Here is a 26,992-nt window from a genome sequence, read left to right as displayed (position 1 = left end):
GCCCCTGTGGAATTCGAATTAGCATATTACAAAAATTCCCATAAAAACCCATCAGTTTAAGCTAGAGATATAATTTTTTTTGCATCAAAATCAACCGCATCTGCCTATGTAACACTTCCGCATCTAGGATGAAAGGTGACAGAGCTAGAGCGGTGTTTGTCAGACCATGAGACATCCCAAAAAGCGATCTTCTCACAAAATCGTCTGTAGCGTCTGAACAGATTGGCCTACAAACTGTGACCTCTCTATGGAAAGATGAGACTCCCACGGACACGTGCATGTCGGTTGTTTTGCTCTAGGACGCCCACAGGCCTCACAAGATTTGTCTGAAGGTAATAGCAGTAAGGCCAAATACATTTTTTCATCAAATAATATTTGTATATATGTTTTTTTGTTACTTCAAGGGGTCTTAAAATTCCAAATAAAATAGCAAAATGATCTTTGGCATGATATTCTTAAAACAACTCTATAGCTTAGTAGAACCCGCCTCCCCTGGCGTAGACAGGGTTAAGACTGTTTAGTGGCAAAAAAGGGGCTACACAAATATATACAGTACCAGTCAAAAGTTTGGACACACCTACTCATTCAAGGGTTTTTCTTTATTTTTACTATTTTCTACATAGTAGAATAATAGTGAAGACATCAAAACTATAAAATAACACATATGGAATCATGTAGTAACTAAAAAACAATTCAAAATATATTTCAGATTTTAGACTGTTCAAAGTAGACACCCTTTGCCTTGATGACAGCTTTGAAAAATTGATTGAGTAGGTGTGTACAAACTTTTGACTGGTACTGTATGTTTCCTGGTCTTTCTTATATGGCTCAGATATAGGACAGACACTTCAAAACAAACGTCTTTTTGACTATCTGTTGTTCCATGTACTGAATCTGTTATTCAATGTGTTTGTATGGGCCAAAAATTATTTTTCATTAAATATTTATTTGATAAAAAATCCTTGGTATGACCTTCTTCAAACAATTCCATATGGCTTAGTAATTCGTTTTGTTATATTTCAGTCTTCTGTGATGTGTAAAGTGTAATATTATGATGCAAACTCTAAATTGAATACATTTAAACTCTATATCTTACGTCTTCTTTTTTTATTTTTTAAGCCCATAACCATGTGTGTGAGCTGTATACATTTTTTCAAAGTACATTTGTTTAAGACTACCAAGAATCACTCTGTGTGACCCTGATTTAGCCCACTGCAGTAAAATGTTAATTGAGGTGAGATCATGCCAGCCTGATGTATTTGGTTTAGTATGTTCCAAAAGGTTTTAGTTCAGAATTATATATTATATATAATTATATATTATTGGAACAATGGATAAGCTTTGACAGTTGGTAAAATGTTGTTTGCATCCTGTGTCTTTGTGCTGTTGTTGAAGACACAGAAACATTCAGTCCCATATGAGACAGAGAATATTCCAAACTTGAAATCCTGCCTCTGTTTGTTAAACAGTAAATCAGGCAACATTATATTATACAAGATTACCTCTGTGGGTCCTTGCACTCTCATTCCATCCCCCTCATTCCACAAATGTGTGATATGAAACTTCAAATAATGTGATTTTCTTATTGCACTTGGCCATTGTTTATTACCATATGTTGGATATTGAAGTGTAAAGTCATTTCAGGACCTCTATCTCTCCCACACACTTTATGCTGAGGGTGTCAGCATCAGCTATACTTCACTGAGGGGTTTATTGAAACATAAAAGGCAGAAGTTGTATTCTAACTTCTGAACTTAATGTTTTGTAAGTGCATGTTACACAGGCTTGAATTTTCAACTGCATTCCCTCTGTTTATTTGTTCTCTACAATGTATTATCTCAAGCAGACTGTAGACAATCTTTTAAATAATCCATGGACCAGTTTGATTGATGTCTTTATTGAGTGCATTTTAATACAATATTTATTCTCAGAAAGTTACAACTACAAACTCTGACATACTCATCACAATAAACACATTTGTAACTGTACAATGACACATACACAAATGAAAAAGATCCTTCCTGGTTGTGTCAAATCTTATTTACAGTGGGATGAATACGTGTGTCTGTTGTCATGCTACGATGCTGTTGCTGTCCAGTCTCAGTCCAGAGACATGGCTGGTGAAAACAGCCATTGGCGAGATTTCCTTGAAAGTGAAAAGGGGACATTTCACCATGGTGCACTATGAAAATGTAGGGAAAAGCTGATATTGATCCAAGCTATCTACTTTCTTTGGCACGCTGGAAATCCAACATTCCTCAAAATGTAGATACACACTACATGCAATTTTGAAAACAGAAAAAAAAAATCGGAGAAAAACGTTCTCACAAGACCGTACAAAGCGTCAAAGACTGCAATATCCTGGGAGACTTGTTAGTTTAAGGGGTAGCAGTATAGGACAGCAAGGGAGTGAAAGCCAGAGTTAGGGTTTGGGCTGGCAAGTTTCGTATCTGCTGGTGGATCACAAAGTGGCACAATAACAAGGGGAGGTGAAGTCAATGTGATCTAAACAGTCTAGAACTTCAGCTCTATCATCATAAAGTGTACGTCCAGTTTAATAAGGAATGAGTCCACTTATAAGAATCTCCAAGTTTGCCTCAATGAGTCTGGGAGTGTCTGCATTTGCTGTTGGACCTTGATTTTTAACGAGACTGAATTACAGAAAGGCACTTTGAATGCAGAACACAGATTAGAGACCTCACAATGTTTTCACATGGTGTGCGAGTTATCCAACTTCTCCCGGCTTTCATCTTCACTTGGTAAGAGAGCAAAATAACACTTTTTCCAATTCTACCAGTCTATTACCCGAGTCAGTGGAGTGAAGCTGAACACGCATCTCCAACAGCTAACACATTTATATTATAAAAAGGAAAACTTTAATAGGGCCAGCAACATGTTATGTGTCCTCACATAATGAACAGTCTAATTTAGAAAGACTTAAAAATCCATAATAACACTTTTCTTCAAACAAAGTCTGATAGTTCTCTGTTTGACTGCGAGTGATACAGTACTCTCTGTATTCTGTGATAGTGTTTTTGTAACACTTAATAACCTGATGGGCCCTGACATACAACACAGTCTGCTCTGGTCAATAATAACGTTCTGTTGCCACCAATAACTGTAACCGTGAGGGGTTACCATGACACTGCTGAAGACGGCTCCTACTGTGATAGTAATGAGAGAGACAATGATTTGTAATGGAGATGGCACTTACTCTGTGCATAGCTTCACATGCTGTCTAAGACCTGCTGAGCAAATATGCACACACATGAACAGTAGATACATTTTAAATGGTATTGTGTTAGAAGGCTCAAACTTGTTACCCTGTAATCCGTCATATTTGAGCTGGGTAATTCATTTGATGCTTCATGGGTCCCTGTGAGAACACAGCCACCCACTTCAAGCTATTAACCTGCACTGTTTCAAAAGCCACCCCCCGTCATGACCACACACCATTATGAGCTGATCGCAAACAGATCATTGACTTACAACATGCTTTTTATACATTCTTTAAAACCTGTTAAATGTAATGTCAAAATGTACATTTCCGGCTAAATAGACATATCCAAAAGTAACTATTTATCATGAGAGGGCCATAAACAATACCTAGTAATGCTTATACTGCCAGAATTATTAACATGTCACCTTGCTGATAAAATGTTTATAAATTGCTGAGATGTAGTCACTTTTGAGGACACAAGCTCAGGTACACAGTACAAACATGATACAAATATAAAAATGTGACAAATCAGATATTATTGTTTTTCATATTCAACAAAGGTGGGGGGCTTGAAATTATATTTAAAAAAAATAGTAACAATCAAATTATAAATGACTTACTATAATATTTCACCTTTCTTATAACTGTCAAATAGAATTGGCACCATTTCATATAACTGACAACACGTCTTTTTCTGCCCAGCATGCTCTGAGCGACGGACATACGCCATTCAAATGCCTGCTTACACATTACAACTTAAGATATAAAGCGGCAATCAGCAGTTGAAACAATAACAAAGTTTACTCCCTGCCCCTGTTTTGGTGAAAAGCTTAGGGTTGGGGCTGGAGAAATGCAACCACTCTTAAATTCATATTAGACAGAGCTATGGATGCAAGTACTGACCATCCATGATATCAAAATTATAGTTTTAACTATGTTTTTTGACTATCGTGTTTGTGTTCATTTACTTTTTTTGTTGTTGCAAACAATGGAGTTAAACAAGCTTATATTTTGTGTTTTGATGGGGTACGGCAGTTGAACTAAGCTCATGAGGCATTCAGAATTTATATTCTTCAACAGTCAATGGGTATATATAATTAATTTATAAGTCCAAAAATGGATGTAGTAACTGTAGATAGCCTCTAAAAGCACAAAGTGATTTCGTCCCTTTGTGACCAAGAAAAAGTGTTCTTGTTTGAATTCTACAAAAAAGTTGTCTATTTTGTCATGTTGAAAGCTCTAAATCCATCTGAGAACATCACAGAGAGATGGGTCTCCCGTTTCATATGCTGTATTGTTAGAGTTGCGAGATTCACAGACAGAAGAAATCAATCCTTTGTCTGGATAGGCCGGAAAATGTTAGGTGCCGCTCCCTATGCAAATGAGGTGTCAGATTTCACATCTCAGATGAGAGCAGAGAGCTGCATGTGAAGCAGGACAAGCCGAGCGCTCACGGAGTGCACAGCAATTGATGTTGCTCTGTTCACAGAGTACTCTGTACACAAAAATGTCGGTCGGAACCAGTCCAGAACCGCTCAAAGTCCCCTAAATAAGGGACTTAATGTTTAAGATTATCTTGCCTCGAGTGGCCCAGAATCAACACAGCATGGTCAACACAGAACCTCAAGCTGGGAAAGCTGTTCTGTTGTCAGGTTTGAAAAGCTGCCGAAAATGGTAAATAAAGTTCTAGGGTGGTGGAAACACAAAGCACTTGAGACAGTCAATACAATTTTTAAATGTCATATAACCTTCACTGCACCTGTAACAGTTATTTATTTACCCTCGGTCTTCGATGCACAACACTAGATGCTTTCTGACTCTTGCAGGTGTATGGGTTCAATGTCAATGTGGTCTCTGAAAGTCTAAAACATTACAAAGAGATATCTTGTATGTATATTTAAACAGTGTATCCTTTATACAGAATCAGTCACGTCAGTCTTTACCCCAGTGATCTGCCTCCTATTGAGAAGAACTTTCAAGTGCCTTCATAGAAAATGACTATAAGAATCCTAAACTATTCAGGTGAAACTACACTAGTTGTGATGTTGCCAAAAATGCAAGCAGAAAAATAATATCCATATAGTATTTACAAATCATCTTCAATATGAAGATTCATTTAAATAAGTCATTCATCTATTTTATTTTAATATATACAGTACCAGTCAAAAGTTTGGACACACCTACTCATTCAATAATTATTTAAAAATATATTTTTTTTACATTGTAGAATAACAGTGAAGTCATCAAAACTATGAATTAACACATATGGAATCATGTAGTAACCATTTTTTTTTTAAACAAATCAAATTATATTTTATATTTGAAATTCTTCAAAGTAGCTACCATTTGCCTTGATGACAGCTTTGCACACTCTTGGCATTCTCTCAACAGTTTCACCTGGTATGCTTTTCCAACCGTCTTGAAGGAGTTCCCACATATGCTGAACACTTGTTGGCTGCTTTTCCTTCACTCTGCGGTCCAACTCATTCCAAAATGTCTCAATTGGGTTGAGGTCAGGTGATTGTGGAGGCCAGGTCATCTGATGCAGCAATACATCACTGACCTTCTTGGTCAAATTGCCCTTACAGGTGTGTTGGGTCATTGTCCTGTTGAAAAACAAATGATAGTTCCACTAAGCACAAACCAGATGGGATGGCGTATCGCTGCGGAATGCTGTGGTAGCCATGTTGGTTAAGTGTGCCTTGAATTCTAAATAAATCACTGACAGTGTCAGCAGAAAAGCACCCCCACACCATCACACCTCCTCCTCCATGTTTCACAGTTGGAACCACACATGCGGAGATAATCTGTTCACCTACTCTGCATCTCACAAAGACATGGTGGTTGGAACCAAAAATCTCAAAATGGGACTCATCAGACCAAAGGACAGATTTCCACCGGTCTAATGTCCATTGCTCGTGTTACTTGACGCAAGCAAGTCTCTTCTTCTTATTGGTGTCATTTAGTAGTGGTTTCTTTGCAGCAATTTGACAATGAAGGCCTGATTCACGCAGTCTTCTCTGAACAGTTGATGTTAAGATGTGTCTGTTACTTGAACTCAGTTAAGCATTTATTTGGGCTACAATCTGACGTGCAGTTAACTCTAGTTAACTTATCCTCTGCAGCAGAGGTAACTCTGGGTCTTCCTTTCCTGTGGCGGTCCTCATGAGAGCCAGTTTCATCATAGCACTTGATGGTTTTTGAGACAGCACTTGAAGAAACATTCAAAATTCTTGACATTTTCCGGATTGACTGACCTTCATGTCTTAAAGTAATGATGGACTGTTGTTTCTCTTTGCTTATTTGAGCTGTTCTTGCCATAATATGTACTTGATCTTTTACCAAATAGGGCTATCTTCTGTATACCTTGTCACAACACAACTGATTGGGTTAGACGCATTAAGAAGGAAAGAAATTCCACAAATGAACTTTTAACAAGGCACACCTGTTCATTGAAATGCATTCCAAATACATGCACAACCTCATGAAGCTGGTTGAAAGAATGCCAATCGTTTGCAAAGCTGTCATCAAGGCAAAGGGTGTCTACTTTGAAGAGTCTAAAATCAAAAATATATTTTGATTTGTTTAACACTTTTTTGGTTACTACATGATTCCATATGTGTTATTTTATAGTTTTGATGTCTTCACTATTATTCAACAATGTAGACAATAGTAAAAATAAAGAAAAACCCTTGAATGAGTAGGTGTGTCCAAACCTTTGACTGGTTCTGTACCCTTTTGTTTGTTTTTCCAATCTGGGTGACACTGTTTGATGTTGTCCTTTGGCCAAGTCAACCCATTGATCCTCATAAATTAGCACCGTTTTTTTTAAATATATTTTATTTTAGCATTTTATGACGATCTGTCACAGCAAGCAAACAGACACCCTTGCTCTTCTGCTTGCTCTCTTCTTCAGCAAAAAAGAAGACAACTTTATAGACTACCTTAACTGAACCATTGAAGTTGTCCTGAGGCAGAATTTTATCTTCTACCCCTTTGTATCTTCAGTAAACTCTCTTTACCTGTTGAGAGTGTGTGTTGAGAGTGTGTGTTGGGAGCGTGCATGCTGTTATGTATGTGCCATATGGTCGTTCTTTAAATCAGGTTAGTGTCTCCACCCTGGTGTATTCTTTAGGGTCATCAGGAGCTTTCCTATGGGCTCCCTGGTGGGTTGTCTCTGGGTGGTGGTGGCGCACCCTGTGGTCAGGCCATGGAGCTGGGGGACTGGGCCATCTGGTCCCTCATAGACTGGACACTGCTCAGGATCTTCTTCTGATGGCCGACCAGGGTCACTCCTATCCTCAACAGGTCTCTGACAAACAAGAGGAACAAATAAAATAAAATGTTATTTGTCACATGCGGCGAATACAACAGGTGTTGACCTTACCGTGAAATGCTTACTTACAAGCCCTTAACCAACAATGCAGTTTTAAGGAAATATAGTTAAGAAAATAATTACTAAATAAACTAAAGTAAAACAAGTAACACAATAAAATAACAATAATGATGCTATATACGGTGGGTACCGGTACCGAGTCAATGTACGGGGGTATAGGTTCGTCGAGAACAGTGTCAACAACAAGGCTGAGGGATGGAGGTGTTCACAGTACAGCACCTCATGTCTGTGAGTTTGCTCTTGGATGGAATTATTGGGCTATGGATATTGTGGATGTACAAATACATGCACAAACATTACCACACCATGCACAAAGACAATAGTATAATCATTTCTGCTTGAGGCAGAGCAGAGAGAAACATATAGAGCCTGTTTCCAGCGCAGTATACAATGTGCCAGATATACTCCCTGCTAGAGATAAGCACAATATCTGCTCACTGTTCCCATTCATATGGTAATATAGTTTTCTATTTACAATGGTAAGCGCAGAATGGACATAATTAGTTGAGAGCTGCTGGGGATTGTTGCTGACTTGTACAGTAGCCGTCAAAGGAACATCTATTTGATCAATCTGAACAACCAAAGGAAAGGCGATCCTTTGTCCTTCTAAAAAACCTTTTTAGTTGTGCCACTCTATCAAATCAAAGTGATTAGTAAGACGGAGAGACCTTGCCGATGTAGATCGGTCCACAGCTCAGAATGCCTGGTGGATTTGAAGTATGACAGGCCTGATCTCCTATGGACGTTTACTGAGGGATTATTCCTGTCTGAGCCAGAAGCATGATTTCCATTATTCTGACATCTGAGACAACTTTTTGAAGGTGGATGTGTGACTGCAATGGCCTGCCTTGCTGGTTGGCTGTCTCAATGAACCTGATTGAAAATGTATTCCAGCCTGCCCCATTACGCTACATCTACAAGAGTGCAAATCTAATTATAGGGGGATAATACTTCTGAGACCTTCTGTAATCTGTGACAAATGTGTGTGTGTGTATGTGTTGTGTGTGTGTGTGTGTGTGTGTGTGTGTGTGTGTGTGTGTGTGTGTGTGTGTGTGTGTGTGTGTGTGTGTGTGTGTGTGTGTGGTGTGTGTGTGTGTGTGTGTGTGTGGTGTGTGGTGTGTGTTGTGTGGTGTGTGGTGTGTGTGTGTTGTGGTGTCAAACTGCTGAGTGTAACATTCTTCCAGAGTAATTTTGGGAACCATCTGCCTATTCAAGGGCTGACCAAATGTTGTATTGCTACAGTGAATAGTGATAGGAGGGTTTTGCTGTTTGGTACTGTTTGGCACTGTATCTCCTGAGACTCCTGATAAGATGGAAAATTAGGTGGGTGAGATATGATGACGTTGGGCCTCAGAACTTACTCTGAGCTGATCTGAGCCACCAGGGGTAGGGAGGTGAAGCCAGAGCCCAGGAAAGTGTCTCTGTACTGCCCCATCTTGATGGCACCTAGCCAGTCCTCCACAGAGGTGAAGGTGGTGAAGTCTGGAATGGAGCGGTCTAGCAGGGGCTGAGAAGGCCTGTTGAGAAAAAGAGGAGAGAAGAGAGGGATGAAACAGTGAAGTGATGTGAAAGAGGGGTGAAAAGGAGACGGGGTACATAAAAAGGAGAAACCTTGCAAAAGTTGATCAGTAATATACAGTAGTCTATGTGCTCGGAATGTGCACTATGAGTACTGTTACGAGTCAAGGCAGTTCTTGCAGACGTACACTGCAGTGATGGTGGCCACAGCTTTGAGGCTGATAGGGTTGCGGATCATCTTGTCCAGTGTGTTGACGATGTCAGTGAATTTGGGCCGGGCGTTTCTGTCTTTCTGCCAGCAGTCCAGCATCAGCTGGTGTAGTGCTGTGGGGCAGTCCATGGGAGGGGGCAGACGGTAGTCTTGCTCTATGGCATTGATCACCTGCATGAGGAGGAGAGGAGAAAGAGATAGCACATTACAGGAAGAAAACAGAGAGGGACATAGTAGACCCCACTGGGAGACTGAGGATCACACTAACAGCATAGACTAAATGGATGGACAAAGGTGTTGGTTTGGCAGCAAAACATGAAATAAGAAAAAAACGAATCCAGCATGGAAAATGGTCATATTGGTTTTGAAAAGCTTGGTATAACGTTCCATGGAAGAGTTCATAACCAATTGACAAAGGTTTTTGATGCGCTGTATGTTTCCAGACACCTGCAACTGAACTGCTTCCAGATTGGAGGTTTCAGAACACCGGAACAGAGCAGTGGAATCCAACTTTAATAGGATTTCATTGGCACAGTTCCAATTATACCATCATATCCAACTTAAGCTTCTCACCAGCTTGTCACTGCTTGGCCCTGTATAAGACCAAGCTTTGTGGTTGTGTAAACACTGGCTACATAGAGAGGAAAAATACACCAAAAACAATGTGTAAAGCTTTGCATAACTACGCAGAAATGTGCACTCTTAGTAACCCTGGGATTTTCACTCTACCTCCAAATCTGTCAATCAAACGTTACAGTAACATCGCATTTGATTAATCTATTTTCTCTATCAATACAATCCTCAGCAGATTTTCCCTGGTCTCTGTGTAGCAGCTGAACTTTAGGCAGAACAATGGAAACCGCAGTTGATAATTGTTTTAAAAAACGGGATGTCTGAAGGGATTTTGATATATGCCCATTCCCTGATTCCCCTTTTATCAGAGAGAGGGTGGTCTCTACAGACAGCCGTCAATCACCACACCATAAAAGAACAGAAAGCTTTGCCATAGCGACCGGCAGCAGCCAGCTTCCTTGCAGGGGCTGGGGTCTGATTGCTTGTAAAACAGAAAAAAAGGAGAGAGTGAGAATTTAATGAACTGCAGCTATATACCCAGAGCTGGGTCTTTGTTAAGAAATCTTCCCCCGCCCCCTGACTATTCAACCTTGATTGCAGGAGAGTGGCAGGCAAGAGAGTTACTGTCTAGGGATTCACTATAGGAGATCTCGTTAGTGGCTGGGGCAGGACTATTGTAAACCGGGAGCCGTGCTGTCAACAATAATCTTCTTTACCTACAATTGTCCAGTATCTCTAGGTGGGTTACTTCAAGGACTTACAGAGCGCTGTGCTGATGGACACAGCAGTGCCGCTACACAGGGTCTGAATGACAACTGCACAGAACTAGAGAGCTTGGCAGACAGGGAGATCCACAACAATTCTGCAGTGTAATATTTGCTATGGAGATTTGAGGAGACCAGTCCCAGCTAGCACATAATGTTCTGAGAACCATATGTTTCTTAGAAATTGGTGAGAGCGTGGTTATCCTATGGTTATTTTGCATACAACCTTCCCACAACTTGTTGAGAATGGTACAGGATAGTTGCTTGGCTTTGGAACATTCTCAGCACACTAACAAACTTGACAAAAAAACATTACTTTCTTGGTATTTCATTCATTACATTTTCACTTTAGCATGAAATGCGTTCCCAGAGTAAACTGCCTGCTACTCTGTCCCAGATGCTAACATATGCATAGTATTAGTAATATTGGATAAAAAACACTCTGGAGTTTCTAAAACTGTTTGAATGATGTCTGTGAGTATAACAGAACTCATATGGCAGGCGAAAACCTGAGAAAAATCCAACCAGGAAGTGGGAAATCTGAGGTTTGTAGTTTTTCAAAGCTTGGCCTACCGAATACACAGTGTCTATGGGGTTAAGTTGCACTTCCTAAGGCTTCCACTAGATGTCAACCGTCTTTAGAAACTTGTTTCAGGCTTCTGCTATAAAGGAGGGGCTCATGAGACCTGTTTGAGTCAGTGGTCTGGCAGAGTGTCTCAGGCTCGTGATGCGCGCTCCCGACAGAGTTACCTCTCGTTCCAGTGCTTTTCTAAAGACAATGGAATTTTCAAGTTGGAACATTATTGATGATTTATGTTAAAAACATCCTAAAGATTGATTCCATACATCGTTTGATATGTTTCTACGACCTGTAACGGAACTTTTCTAGTTTTTGTCTGGACCTAGTGCTCACGAAGATGGATTACTGGGCTGAACACGCTAACAACTAGTGGCTATTTGGACATAAATTATGGACTTTATGGAACTTTATGGAACAAATCAGTCATTTATTGTCGAACTGGGATTCCTGGGAGTGCATTCTGATGAAGATCATCAAAGGTAAGTGAATATTTATCATGTTATTTATAACTTCTGTTGACTCCAACATGGCGGAAATTTCTTTGGCTGGATTGGGCTCTGAGCGCCGTACTCAGATTATGCTTTTTCCGTAAAGTGTTTTTGAAATCTGACACAGCGGTTGCATTAAGGAGAAGTCTATCTTTAATTCTGTGAATAACACTTGTATCTTTTATCGATGTTTATTGTGAGTATTTCTGGGATTTCTGTGGCTATCTGCAAGATCACCGGATGTTTTGGAATCAAAACATTACTGCACGTAACGCGCCAATGTAAACTGAGATTTTTTTATATAAATATGCACATTATCGAACAAAACATACATGTATTGTGTAACATGATGTCCTATGAGTGTCATCTGATGAAGATCATCAAAGATTAGTGATTCATTTTATCTATATTTCTGCTTTTTGTGACTCCTATCTTTGGCTGGAATGGCTGTGTGGTTTTTTGACGATGGGTAGATTAACAAGATGATTATCTTTCATTTGCTGTATTGGACTTGTTAATGTGTGAAAGTTACATATTTCAAAAAAAAAAATTTGAATTTCCCGCGCTGCCTTTTCAGCGGAATGTTGTCGAGGGGTTCCGCTAGCGGCACGCCTGCGCTAGAAAGGTTAATAGAATGCTTCCTAAAAGTTCAAACATGGTTACATTTCATTTGCATTTTGGTAATGTACTAGGAATGTTCTCCAACTGGTTTGAGATGGGAATGTTCTCAAATAGTTCAGAGAACATTAAGAAACATGGTCTTCTGTGGAAATGTCAATACTTCAGCATAACATTTCCTACAGGTTTCCTCATGGTTCAATTTAAAGACATGTTCTCAAATTGTTTCAAGAACGTTAATAAAACTTTCAATAAAAACCACAAAAAAACTTCAGTAACGTTCAGAGAATGTCATAATAATGTTAATTCGGTTCTCAGCATCAACAAAAATCTCTTAATCCTATATCTTGTTAAGTGTGTTCTTAATGAGTGCTTGTTTCCTTTGAAATGGGGTCTGGTTAACTAGACTAAATAAACAGCTTCGTATGCGTAAAAAAACATAGCATGGTAGGTCCATCCTGGTGGCGTATTGAATTTATTCCATGGATATACAAACGGAGATTCAGTGAAAATAAAAAATCTCATTGATTTATCAAGACCAGTTCCCATGCTTGTCTCAGAGCTGTCACGCCCTGACCGTAGGGAGCTTTTTATGTCTCTATTTTGGTTTGGTCAGGGTGTGATTTGGTTGGGCATTCTATGTTCATTTTCTATATTTTGTATTTCTTTGTGTTTGGCCGGGTGTGGTTCTCAATCAGAGGCAGCTGTCTATCGTTGTCTCTGATTGAGAACCATACTTAGGTAGCTTTTTCCCACATGGTTTTTGTGGGTAGTTCTTTTCTGTTTAGTATTTTGCACCTGACAGGACTGTTTCGGTTATTCTCTTTGTTATTTTGTTCTTAGTGTTCAGTTTCAATAAAAAGCATGAACACTTACCACGCTGCGCTTTGGACCGATTCCTGGTCTTCATCCGAAGACCGTTACAAGAGCAGCGCGAAACGGTGCGAAAATAGTTGTAGCCTATTGCCTCAAATCCTATTGCTTCTAACTTCAATATGCTCTTTAAATAAATAAGACCTACCCCACTTTTAACAGCACATTACTCAACACTAGTGAGACTCATGTCGCCTACAGGAGACCTACAGTATATAATATTCAACAATGTTAATAATTACATATAGAGGATTGGAGCATATTTCTGTAATTCAGTGATATTTATTCCCATCGTAAATCGTTATGAATCCATAAATAAACAAACATCGGCATTTTGAAAGAGTATTTTATCATTATGTTATTAACGAAAGCACAAAGATGCCATTATTAGTTACATTGTTTTAGTTTGAACGTGCAGACTGGCACTAAGAACAGAACAGCGGAAACGTTTCCCTAGTCAGTGCCATTATTAGGGTGATGCCCCTTAAAGTGTTGCCTTCCCCCTCCTCCCTTCCCCATGGACTAGGTCGGTCTTCTATGCGCGGCTCTGCGGCCCATCCCGTGCCCCCTGCCCTCGTGCCCTGAACCTCGCACGCTTTCAGTGGATACAGCTGGAGAACTGCAAGGCAATCCCATTGTGCGCCACTCGGGAGCCATGAACAATATGACCAATATATATTGTCCTGCTAATAACAGTGTTAATAATAAATATGTGAGAATATCCAACTGGCTTTTATATAATTCTAAATTAATAATAATAATAATCGCTTTGTTTAAAAAATATATATATTTTGGAGATGATTTTGTTTTCAAATAATGTAAAATGAACGAGAAAAAGACCATTCTTGAACGTGGGGTGAGACATTGTTACTAATTTGTAAATAAACCAGCTTGTTATTTAGAATTAATTATTTCTGTTTTTAGAGGGAGAGAAACCAAAAACCTGCCCAGTTGAGGGCAGCACAGGTATTGAATCTGTAGCAACACAGCTTGCACTGCTATGCAGTGTCTAAGACTGTTGCGCCACTCAGGCGCTGTATAACTGGTTTGTTAACACTGTGAGTAAATCCCGCAACATAATCGCAAAACTTTTGGTGGAGCAACCACTGTAGAATAAAATATTAAATGTTCGAGTCTCACTGATGCCATGTTACAATAAAAAATAAATGTGTTTGCATGATTAATGCCTAAGGAAATACATTTACTGGACAAAAATATAAACACAACATGTAAAGTGTTGGTCCTGTGTTACATGAGCTGAAATAAAAAATCCCAGAAATGTTCCATACGCACAAAAAACGTATTTCTCTCAAATATTGAGCACAATTTTTGTATATATCACTCTTAGTGAGCATTTCTCATTTGCCAAGATAATCAGGTGTGGAATATCAAGAAGTTGATTAAACAGGATGATCATTAAACAGATGCACCTTGTGCTGGGGACAATAAAAGGCCACTTTAAAATGTGCAGTTTTTTCACACAATGCCACAAATGTATCAAGTTTTGAGGGAATGGGCAAATGGCATGCTGCAGGAATGTCCACCAGGGCAGTTTCCAGAGAATTTGATGTTCATTTCTCTACCATAACCTGCCTCCAACATTGTTCTAGAGAATTTGGCAGTATATCCAACCTAATTCTCCTAACCTGCTATGTTAATTCTCCTAACCTGCTGTTTAAATTGTCCTAATCCTGCTACAAAAAGGACATTTTGAGAAAAGCTGTATCCCTTCCAGACAAAACCTAGTGTTGGTGAGGAGTTCATTAGAATAATAGTCCATTTTTACATTTACAAGTGCATTCCACATTTTGTTACATTACAGCCTTAATCTAAAATGGATGAAATCATTTTTTCCCTCATCAATCTACACGCAACACCCCATAATGATAAAACAGGTTTCTGGAAATGTTTGCAAATTTATAAAACAGAAAAAACTGAAATATTACATATACATAAGTATTCAGACCCTTTACTCAGTACTTTGGCAGTGATTACATCCTCAAGTCTTCTTGGGCAGGACGCTACAAGCTTGGCACACATGTATTTGGGAAGTTTCTCCCATTCTTCTCTTCAAATCTTCTGAAGCTATGTCAGGTTGGATGGGGAATGTAGCTCCACAGCTATTTTCAGGTCTCTCCGGAGATTTTAGATTGGGTTCAAGTTCGGGCTCTGGCTGGGCCACTCAGTACTCTCTGCTCCAATCATCTTTCCCTTGATCCTGACTAGTCTCCCAGTCCCTGAAAAACATCCCCACAGCATGATGCTGCCACCACCATGCTTCACCCTAGGGATGGTGCCAGGTTTCCTCCAGGCATGACACTTGGAATTCAGACCAGAGTTCAATCTTGGTTTCATCAGACCAGAGAATCTTGTTTCTCATGGTCTGAGAGTCCTTTAGGTGCCTTTTGGCAAACTCCAAGTGGGCTGTCATGTGCCTTTTACTGAGGAGTGGCGTCCATCTGGCCACTCTACCATAAAAGCCTGATTGGTGGAGTGCTGCAGAGATGGATGTCCTTCTCCCATCTCCACAAAGAGCTCTGGAGCTCTGTCAGAGTGACCGTTGGGTTCTTGGTCACCTCCATGACCAAGGTCCTCGATTGCTCCGTTTGGCCAGGTGGCCAGCTCTAGGAAGAGTCTTGGTGATTCCAAACTTCTTCCATTTAAGAACGATGGAGGCCACTGTGTTCTTTGGGATGCTGCAGAGATTTTTCGGTACTCTTCCCCAAATCTGTGCCTAGGCACAATCCTATCTAAGAGCTCTACGGACAATTCCTTCGACCTCATGGCTTGGTTTTTGCTCTGACATGGACTGTCAACTGTGGGACCTTATATAGACAGGTGTGTGTCTTTCCAAATCATGTCCAATCGATTGAAGTTGTAGAAACATCTCAAGGATGATCAATGGAAACAAGGTGCACCTGAGCTCAATTTCAAGTCTCATAGCAAAGGGTCTGAATACTTATGCAAAAATGTCTATGGGGTATTATGTGTAGATTGATGAGGATTATTTTTTTGAAATCCATTTTAGAATAAGGCTGTAAGGTAAAAACATTTGGAAAAGGGGAAGGGGTCTGAATACTTTGCGAATGCACTGTACATGTATATTTAGTTCATTAAGCAGACGCTCTTATTACACCATAGTGCCATAACACTTCTGATAACAATGCAGGGAGAAAGGGGGCCACAAAATGGTGAACCGCTATAAAAAATGGTATAGAAAAGTATTTTGTATTTTGAAAAGTATCTTGTTACAAAATACATTGGAGTTTTATTCAGCCCAGTGTCATACAAATGACAAAGTACTCAGAGGTAATTAAAATACATATTCCAAATACACAGAAATACTGCCCATCTCTGATCATAGTATTCTCCATTTTTAATAGGGTCACATATCTGTTGTTACTGAAAGGACAGGAAGTTGTATAATACTCACGTCCTGGTTGCTCATGTCCCAGTACGGCCGCTCGCCAAATGACATCACCTCCCACATGACGATGCCGTAGCTCCACACGTCACTGGCTGAGGTGAACTTCCTGTAGGCAATAGCCTCAGGGGCTGTCCACCTCACCGGGATCTTCCCTCCCTGAGAGAGAAGAGAAGAGAAGTGAGAGATTGTTTTAGATTTACATTTTGTGTCTCTTTACACTGGCTGGTTTGACATGATATTTGACAGCTTGCTGCTTTTTAAAGCCAAGGCCAAGTTGTCATAGCCAAAGACAAATTAGATTCATATCTGTGAGCTTCCTCTTGCAAATACACTTCATGATCAAGAACAGAGCTTTTGTCACGACTTCGACCGAGGCAGGCTCTCCTTCCCGTTCGGGTGGCGTTCGGCGGACGTCGTCACCGGCCTATTAGCTGCCACTGATCCTTTTCTCCCCCTCCCTATGTGTTTATTGGGTTCACCTGTTTTGTATTAGGGTTAATTAGTTGGGCTTATTAGTCAGCCGGCCCGCACGTTTCTTTGTGCGGGATTGTTTGTTTGTAAGTAGTGGTGTTGGTTTTGTGCTACGTGTTTACTGGACTGTGTTCGTTTCCCCCCGTGTCTGGGGTTGGTTAAGAAGTACACCCAGTGTGTTAGTAGGGTGGCCTAGTTTGTCCGTGTTCATTAAAGAACATTTGTATTTGCACCTGCTGTTTCCTGCGCTTTGACTTCACACTCCGACACCCAGGCCTTACAGAATCCCGCACCAGAAAATGGAGTCAGCAGGAGCAGCGGCCAACCCTCTCCCATCGATGGAGGAACGGGTGCTCCATCATACCACTGTTCTCCACCGTATTGGATCAGCGATGGATTCGATGATGGAGCGAATGGACCGATGGGAGAGGAGTGGTCTCCTCTCTMCACCTTCGGCTCCTCCAGCCCAGGACTCTCCATCCCKCGGCTCCAGCGCTCTCCGTCTGACACTCCCGAGGGATTATGATGGATCGGCGGCGGGGTGCCAGGGGTTCCTACTCCAACTGGAACTGTACCTTGCCACTGTAAGACCCACTCCCTCGGGAGCGGAGAGGGTGAGTGTCCTCGTCTCCTGCCTCACGGGTCGTGCTCTGGAGTGGGCAAACGCAGTCTGGAATGGCCCAGACTCGGCGAAGGAGCATTACCCAGAGTTCACCCGCCGTTTTCGGGCCGTATTTGACCATCCTCCAGAGGGCCGAGCGGCGGGAGAACGACTGTTCCACCTTAGGCAGGAGAAGAGGAGCGCCCAGGATTACGCGCTGGAGTTCCGGACCCTGGCTGCAGGATCTGGGTGGAACGACAGGGCCCTTATTGATCACTACCGGTGTAGTCTCCGGGAGGACGTCCGCAGGGAGCTAGCATGTCGGGACACCGCTCTTTCCCTGGATGAGCTGATTGACATGTCCATCCGTCTGGACAATCTGCTGGCTGCCTGCGGGCGTTCTTAGAGGGTCCTGTACGTTCCACCACCCAGCCCCTCCGCTCCTATTCCGATGGAGTTGGGAGGGGCTGTGCCGAGGTGTACTGGAGGAGGAGGCTCTCCCTGCACCAGCTGTGGTCGGAGAGGACACACGGCCGATCGGTGCTGGGGGGGTCTGTCTGGGAGTAGAGATGGCAGGCGGAACGCTTCTTGATCACCCCAGGTGAGTCAGCACCAAACTCACCCAGAACCCCCTGTTAGTCACATGTTTGTCTTGATTTTTTTTGCCTTAAATTTTTCCCCTCTTCCCAGCATAGGGCGCTAGTCGATTCAGGCGCAGCTGGGAACTTTATGGATCGCGGACTCGCTCTTAGGTTAAGGGTTCCGCTTGTGCCGATAGATTCTCCCTTTCCCGTGGACCACTGTCCCCCTGGACATGGTGACGCAGGGGAATCATAAGGAGCGTATCAGCTTTTATATTATTGATTCGCCTGCATTTCCAGTGGTGCTAGGGATTCCCTGGCTGGCCCGGCACAATCCTAAAATTTCGTGGAGACAGGGGGTTCTCCAGGGGTGGTCAAAGGAGTGTTCTGGAAGGTGTTTGGGAGTTTCCATCGGTGCCACGTCGGTGGAAAGTCCAGACCAGGGTTCCACGGTGTGCATTCCCCCCGAGTATGCCGATTTGGCAATCGCTTTCAGTAAAAAGAAAGCGACTAAATTACCACCTCATCGACCGGGAAGGGATTGTGCGATAGATCTCCAGGTAGACGCTGCGCTTCCCAAGAGTCACGTGTACCCATTGTCCCAAGAGGAGACGGTGGCTATGGAGACATATGTCACTGAGTCTCTGGGACAGGGGTACATTCGGTCCTCCATCTCACCCGCCTCCTCGAGTTTCTTTTTTGTGAAGAAAAAGGAGGGAGGTTTGCGTCCGTGTATTGATTATAGAGGTCTAAATGCCATCACCGCGGGGTTTAGTTACCCACTACCTCTCATTGCTACGGCAATGGAATCATTTCACGGAGCGGAGTTCTTCACAAAATAACTTCCGGCGCCGAAAAGAGATGGCCGCCTCGCTTCGCGTTCCTTGGAAAATATGCAGTATTTTGTTTTTTCATGTGTTATTTCTTACATCGGTACCCCAGGTAATCTTAGGTTTCATTACATACAGTCGGGAGGAACTACTGAATATACGATTAACGTCAACTCATCATCGGTGTCCTACAGGAATATGACTTTCCCGAAACGGATCCAGTGTTTTGCCTTCCACCCAATACAATGGATCTGATCCCAGCCGGCGACCCTGTGCGACGCCGAAAAGGGGAAACGAGGCGGTCTCGTGGCAGGCTTCGAGACGGGCACATCGCGCTCCACTCCTAGCATACTACTCGCCAATGTCCAGTCTCTTGACAATAAGGTTGACGAAATCCGAGCACGGGTAGCATTCCAGAGAGACATCAGGGATTGCAACGTGCTCGCTTCACGGAAACATGGCTAACTCAAGAGACGCTAACGGAGTCGGTGCAGCCAGCTGGTTTCTTCATGCATCGCGCCGACAGAAACAAACATCTTTCCGGTAAGAAGAGGGGCGGGGGGGTATGCCTTATGATTAACGAGACGTGTGTGATCATCATAACAACACACAGGAACTCAAGTCATTCTGTTCACTGATCTAGAACTCCTCACAATCAAATGTCGACCGCATTATCTACCAAGGGAATTCTCTTCAATCATAATCACAGCCGTATATATTCCCCCCCAAGCAGACACATCGATGGCCCTGAACGAACTTTATCTGACTCTTTGTAAACTGGACCAACACCCTGAGGCTGCATTCATCGTAGCTGGGGATTTTAACAAGGCTAATCTAAAAACAAAACTCCCTAAATTCTCTAGCATATCGATTGTGCTACCAGGGCTGGAAAAACCCTAGATCATTGTTATACTAATTTCCGCGACGCATATAAGGCCCTCCCCCGCCCCCTTCGGAAAAGCTGACCACGACTCCATTTTGTTGATTCCAGCCTACAAACAGAAACTCAAACAACAAGCTCCCGCGCTCAGGTCTGTTCAACGCTGGTCCGACCAATCTGAATCCACGCTTCAAGACTGCTTCGATCACGCGGATTGGAATATGTTCCGCATTGCGTCCAACAACAATATTGACGAATATGCTGATTCGGTGAGCGAGTTCATTAGGAAGTGCATTGACGATGTGTACCCAGCAACGATTAAAACATTCCCAACCAGAAACCGTGGATTGACGGCAGCATTCGCGTGAAACTGAAAGCGCGAACCACTGCTTTTAACCAGGGCAAGGTGACCGGAAGCATGACCGAATACAAACAGTGTAGCTATTCTCTCCGCAAGGCAATCAAACAGGCTAAGTCCCAGTACAGAGACAAAATCGAGTCGCAATTCAACAGCTCAGACACAAGAGGTATGTGGCAGGGTCTACAGTCAATACGGATTACAAAAGAAAACCAGCCCCGTCGCGGACCAGGATGTCTTGCTCCCAGACAGGCTAAACAACTTTTTTGCCCGCTTTGAGGACAATACAGTGCCACTGACACGGCCCCTACCAAAACCTGCGGGCTCTCCTTCACTGCAGCCGAGGTGAGTAAAACATTTAAACGTGTTAACCCTCGCAAGGCTGCGGCCAGACGGCATTCCCAGCCGCGTCCTCAGAGCATGCGCAGACCAGCTGGCTGGTGTGTTTACGGACATATTCAATCAATCCTTATCCAGTCTGCTGTTCCCACATGCTTCAAGAGGGCCACCATTGTTCCTGTTCCAAGAAAGCTAAGGTAACTGAGCTAAACGCTAACCGCCGCCCCGCACTCACTTCCGTCATCATGAAGTGCTTTGAGAGACTAGTCAAGGACCATATCACCTCCACCCTACCGGACACCTAGACCCACTCCAATTTGCTTACCGACCCAATAGGTCCACAGACGACGCAATCGCAACCACACTGCACACTGCCCTAACCCATCTGGACAAGAGGAATACCATGTGAGAATGCTGTTCATCGATTACAGCTCAGCATTTAACACATAGTACCTCCAAACTCGTCATCAAGCTCGAGACCTGGGTCTCGACCCCGCCTGTGCAACTGGGTCCTGGACTTCCTGACGGGCCGCCCCCAGGTGGTGAGGGTAGGTAACAACATCTCCACCCGCTGATCCTCAACACTGGGGCCCCACAAGGGTGCGTTCTGAGCCCTCTCCTGTACTCCCTGTTCACCCACGACTGCGTGGCCATGCACGCCTCCAACTCAATCATCAAGTTTGCGGATGACACTACAGTGGTAGGCTTGATTACCAACAACGACGAGACGGCCTACAGGGAGGAGGTGAGGGCCTCGGAGTGTGGTGTCAGGAAAATAACTCACACTCAACGTCAACAAAACAAAGGAGATGATTGTGGACTTCAGGAAACAGCAGAGGGAGCACCCCCTATCCACATCGATGGGTCAGTAGTGGAGAAGGTGGAAAGTTTTAAGTTCCTCGGTGTACACATCACGGACAAACTGAATTGGTCCACCACACAGACAGCGTTGTGAAGAAGGCGCAGCAGCGCTCTTCAACCTCAGGAGGCTGAAGAAATTCGGCTTGTCACCAAAAGCACTCACAAACTTCTACAGATGCACAATCGAGAGCATCCTGTCGGGCTGTATCACCGCCTGGTACGGCAACTGCTCCGCCACAACCGTAAGGCTCTCCAGAGGTAGTGAGGTCTGCAGAACGCATCACCGGGGGCAAACTACCTGCCCTCCAGGACACCTACACCACCCGATGTCACAGGAAGGCCATAAAGATCATCAAGGACAACAACCACCCAAGCCACTGCCTGTTCCACCCGCTATCATCCAGAAGGCGAGGTCAGTACAGGTGCATCAAAGCAGGGACCGAGAGACTGAAAAACAGCTTCTATCTCAAGGCCATCAGACTGTTAAACAGCCACCACTAACATTTAGCGGCCGCTGCAACATACTGACTCACCTCAGCCACTTTAAAAATGGGAATTGATGGAAATTATGTAAAATGTACCACTAGCCACTTTAAACAATGCCACTTAATATAATGTTTACATACCCTACATTACCATCTCATATGTATATACTGTACTCTATATCATCTACTGCATCTTGCCATCTTTATGTAATACATGTACCACTAGCCACTTTAAACTATGCCACTTTATGTTTACATACTACAGTACTCATCTCATATGTATATACGTACTCTATACCATCTACTGCATTTGCCATGCGTTCTGTACCACCACTCATTCATATATCTTTATGTACATATTCTTTATCCCTTTACACTTGTGTGGTGTATAAGGTAGTAGTTGTGGAATTGTTAGGTTAGATTACTTGTTGGTTATTACTGCATTGTCGAACTAGAAGCACAAGCATTTCGCTACACTCGCATTAACATCTGCTAACCATGTGTATGTGACTAATAAAATTTGATTTTGATTTGAAAATTGGATCTCAGGAGCGCGTATAGTCTGGTGCGTATTCGGAAAGGAGACGAGTGGAAAACCGCATTTAGTACCACATCGGGCCACTATGAGTACTGCGTCATGCATATGGGTTAAAGAATGCTCCAGCCGTTTTTCAATTCCTTTGTAGACGATATTCTCAGGGACCTGCACGGGCAGGGAGTGGTTGTTTATATCGATGACATTCTGATCTACTCAGCCACTCACGCCGCGCATGTGTCTCTGGTGCGCAAGGTGCTTGGTAGACTGCTGGAGCATGACCTATATGTCAAGGCTGAGAAGTGTGTGTTCTCCAAACGAGCCGTCTCTTTTCTGGGTTATCGCATTTCCACCTCGGCGTGTGGTAGGGAGTGACCGCATTAAGGCCGTGGCGTAATTGGCCGACTCCGACCACGGTAAAAGAGGTGCAGCGGTTTTTGGGTTTTGCCAACTACTACCGGAGGTTTATCCGGGTTTTGGCCAGGTAGCAGCTCCCATTACCTCACTGCTGAAGGGGGGTCCGGTGCGGTTGCAGTGGTCAGCAAAAGCGGACGGAGCTTTCAACAGGTTGAAGGCGCGCTGTTCACGGATGCGCCCGTGTTGGCGCATCCGGATCCCTCTCTAGCATTCATAGTGGAGGTGGACGCGTCCGAGGCTGGGGTAGGTGCCGTGCTATCACAGCGCTCTGGTACGCCACCAAAACTCCACCCCTGTGCTTTCTTCTTCAAGAAACTCAGCCCAGCGGAGCGTAACTATGATGTGGGGGACCGGGAGTTGTTAGCAGTGGTCAGTGCCCTGAAGGTGTGGAGACACTGGCTTGAGGGGGCTAAGCACCCTTTTCTCATCTGGACCGACCACCAGAATCTGGAGTATATTCGGGCAGCTAGGAGACTGAACCCACGTCAAGCAAGGTGGGCCATGTTCTTTACCCGATTCTAGTTCACATTAACGTATAGACCGGGCTCCCAGAACGTAAAGGCGGATGCACTGTCCCGTTTTTACGACTCGGACGATCGGCCCACCGAACCCACTCCCATCCTTCCCGCCTCAAGGCTGATAGCACCAGTGGTGTGGGAAGTGGACTCGGACATCGAGCGGGCGTTACGGGCGGAACCCGCTCCTCCTCWGTGTCCGGTGGGGCGGAAGTACGTGCCGCTTGGTGTTCGGGACAAATTGATTCGGTGGGCTCAYGTTCTACCCTCCTCGGGTCACCCTGGGGTGAAGAGGACAGTGGGGAGCCTTCGGGGGAGGTATTGGTGGCCTACCTTGGCGAGAGACGTTAGAGTTTATGTTTCCTCCTGTTCGGTATGCGCCCAGAGTAAGGCTCCTAGGCACCTTCCTAGAGGGAAGTTACAACCCCTCCCCGTTCCACAACGGCCTTGGTCGCACCTGTCCGTAGATTTTCTGACCGATCTTCCCCCGTCTCAGGGGAACACTACGGTACTGGTGAATGTGGATCGGTTCTCGAAGTCCTGTCGTCTCCTCCCGTTGCCCGGTATTCCTACAGCCCTACAGACTGCGGAGGCATTATTCACCCACGTCTTCCGGCACTACGGGGTGCCGGAGGACATCGTTTCTGATCGGGGCCCCCAATTCACGTCCCGAGTATGGAGGGCGTTCATGGAGCGTTTGGGGGTCTCGGTCAGCCTGACCTCCGGGTATCACTCTGAGAGTAATGGGCAGGTGGAGAGAGTGAACCAGGAGGTGGGTAGGTTTCTGCGGTCGTATTGCCAGGACCGGCCAGGGGAGTGGGCGAGATACATTCCCTGGGCCGAAATGGCCCAGAACTCACTACGCCACTCCTCTACTAACGTGTCCCCCTTTCAGTGTGTATTGGGGTACCAGCCGGTYCTGGCACCATGGCATCCGAGCCAGACCGAGGCTCCTGCGGTGGAGGAATGGGTGCAGCGYTCCAAGGAGACATGGAGGGCCGTCCAGGAATCYCTHYAACAAGCTAGTGGACGGCAGAAGAGGAGCGCTGACCGCCACCGCAGTGAGGCCCCCGTGTTTGTACCGGGGGACAGGGTCTGGCTCTCGACCCGAAACCTGCCCCTCCGCTTGCCCTGCCGGAAGCTGGGTCCGCAGTGTCTAGGGCCCTTCAAAGTCCAGAGGAGAATAAACGAGGTGTGTTATCGATTACAACTCTCTTCCTATTATCGTATGTGTCGTTTCATGTGTCTCTCCTCAGGCCGGTGGTAGCTGGTCCCCTGCAGGACGGTGAGGTGCCGGAGGTCCCTCCTCCCCCTCTGGACATCGAGGGGTCCCCGGCGTACACGATACGGGCCATTCTGGACTCGAGACGCCGGGTGAGGTGCCTGCAGTACCTCGTGGACTGGGAGGGGTACGGTCCGGAGGAGAGGTGCTGGGTACCGGTGGGGGACATTTTGGATCCGTCTATGCTGAGGGATTTCCATCGCCTCCATCCGGATCGCCCTGCACCTCGTCCTCCGGGTCGACCTCGAGGCCGGTGTCGGTGCGCTGCGGGAGCCGCGCGTCAGAGGGGGGGTACTGTCACGACTTCGACCGAGGCAGGCTCTCCTTCCCGTTCGGGTGGTGTTCGGCGGTCGTCGTCACCGGCCTATTAGCTGCCACTGATCCTTTTCTCCCCCTCCCTATGTGTTTATTGGGTTCACCTGTTTTGTATTAGGGTTAATTAGTTGGGCTTATTAGTCAGCCGGCCCGCACGTTTCTTTGTGCGGGATTGTTTGTTTGTAAGTAGTGGTGTTGGTTTTGTGCTACGTGTTTACTGGACTGTGTTCGTTTCCCCCGTGTCTGGGGTTGGTTAAGAAGTACACCCAGTGTGTTAGTAGGGTGGCCTAGTTTGTCCGTGTTCATTAAAGAACATTTGTATTTGCACCTGCTGTTTCCTGCGCTTTGACTTCACACTCCGACACCCAGGCCTTACAGCTTTGCTGAAATCACCCCACCAATCACAGAGTATTTAAGCAAAACCTACAATTTCCATATTAAAAACATATGCAGCTGACTTAAAACAAAACCCTTTATATATCATTTTAAATATTCTATTGGAAAACATATGTTTAAAATGATATGCTGACTGCAGGGATCTGTTGATGTATTTAGAAATAAAGATGAGTGGTACATCTGTAATGACTGAGTGTACCAACAACACTGGCTTACCATGCAGTTCTTTTGATAAACATTGATGAACGATGTTCACTTCATAAACCCCATCATGCATACAGCACACCCTGGAGGGATTTCTCTATACAATTCCTGGAGGAGTGTACAGCACCAATTGGACTGAATGTGTACACTTTTGGATAAGCCTGATTTCAAAGGAACTGAGGGCTTACACAGCCCTCCCGATCTAGCTACATGATCTACGGGGATACTTTTGATGAGTGTGCGCTGTCAGTGAAGTGCTGGATCCTAGCTATTGGAGACATCTGGAACTGGTTGGATTAAAGACCTCTGTAAACTCTGTCTGGAGTTCTGGCCAGAAAGTCATGAAGCACAAGGTCTGTTCTAATTGTTCTGGGCAGAGTGTCTTGGGTTGAAAAGCCTGTGATGTGAATGCAGGACTGAGAGAAAATCCCCACTGAGTGATGAGCAGGGAAACCTCCATAAGTAATATTCACATGCCAACAACAGCTAAGTGGATCTGATGCTAACAAGTCAGTTGTTGACTCAAGAATAACAGAATACTCAGGATCCATTTTACAAGGAAGATTTTTGATGTGGAATGTATTCAATGTGGCAACAGCCAACATGAGAGTAATCATTGTTCAGAAGCATGCCTTGAATCAGACTCTCAGTTCTTAGTTCTTGTTCATTTCATTTACAGCAGCTTTGAGCCACTTTCCAATGCATGTTCTTTGGCCCCCCGGAGGCGAGCTCAGATGTCTCTTCCACAACAGAAGAAAGGAATGCTACAGCATAAAAAAATACTACAAATCCCAGCATTTCCTGCTGAATTTGTAATGGTTGGCTAGATTGAGGCTGCATTGCAGATCCCCAATAATTAACCATGTGGGAGGTTTGGAATAAAGCGAATTGTTGAAATGCAGAGGCAAACAAAAGGCTTGGCGCACACTGTATGTACATAACGAATAGTCAACATTCTCTCTCTCAATAAAAACTGTGAGAAGAGAGAATTCCCTCAGAGAAACAATGAAACTATGAAAACTTAAAAGTGGGTGACAGTATTTAAATGAATGACAATAATTATTGATGATGTATTTGAGTCTTCTTTTTGAGGGGTATGCTACCTACATACAACAATACAGAAACAACATATCCTGTATCTCTGTATCTCTAGCCCAAAAACAGGCAAAACTCTCTACCTCTCCTCTGTCTCCCCCTGTCTCTTATACACATCTAGATGTGTATAAGAGACAGCTCATATATCTGCCACAGAAA

The 26,992-nt window shown here is 44.0% G+C and overlaps 1 protein-coding gene across 1 annotated transcript in view; it reads right to left on the bottom strand.

Moving 5' to 3' along the window:
- Positions 1-1,887: 1,887 nt before the first annotated feature.
- The window catches only part of LOC111971844 (ephrin type-B receptor 1), a 170,218-nt gene continuing 145,113 nt past the window's right edge, over positions 1,888-26,992 (bottom strand). Inside the window, exons 13-16 of the mRNA XM_070446360.1 lie at positions 16,675-16,824; positions 9,323-9,516; positions 8,978-9,133; positions 1,888-7,532 (exon numbers count right to left, since the gene is read on the bottom strand). Coding sequence (XP_070302461.1) covers positions 7,424-7,532; positions 8,978-9,133; positions 9,323-9,516; positions 16,675-16,824 — 609 coding nt within the window. The 3' untranslated portion in view covers positions 1,888-7,423. The remainder of the gene's footprint in view (positions 7,533-8,977; positions 9,134-9,322; positions 9,517-16,674; positions 16,825-26,992) is intronic.

The sequence above is a fragment of the Salvelinus sp. IW2-2015 genome, linkage group LG13 (assembly GCF_002910315.2).
Source record: "Salvelinus sp. IW2-2015 linkage group LG13, ASM291031v2, whole genome shotgun sequence".
NCBI lineage: Eukaryota > Metazoa > Chordata > Actinopteri > Salmoniformes > Salmonidae > Salvelinus > Salvelinus sp. IW2-2015.
This window is presented reverse-complemented; position numbering and strand designations above follow the sequence as displayed.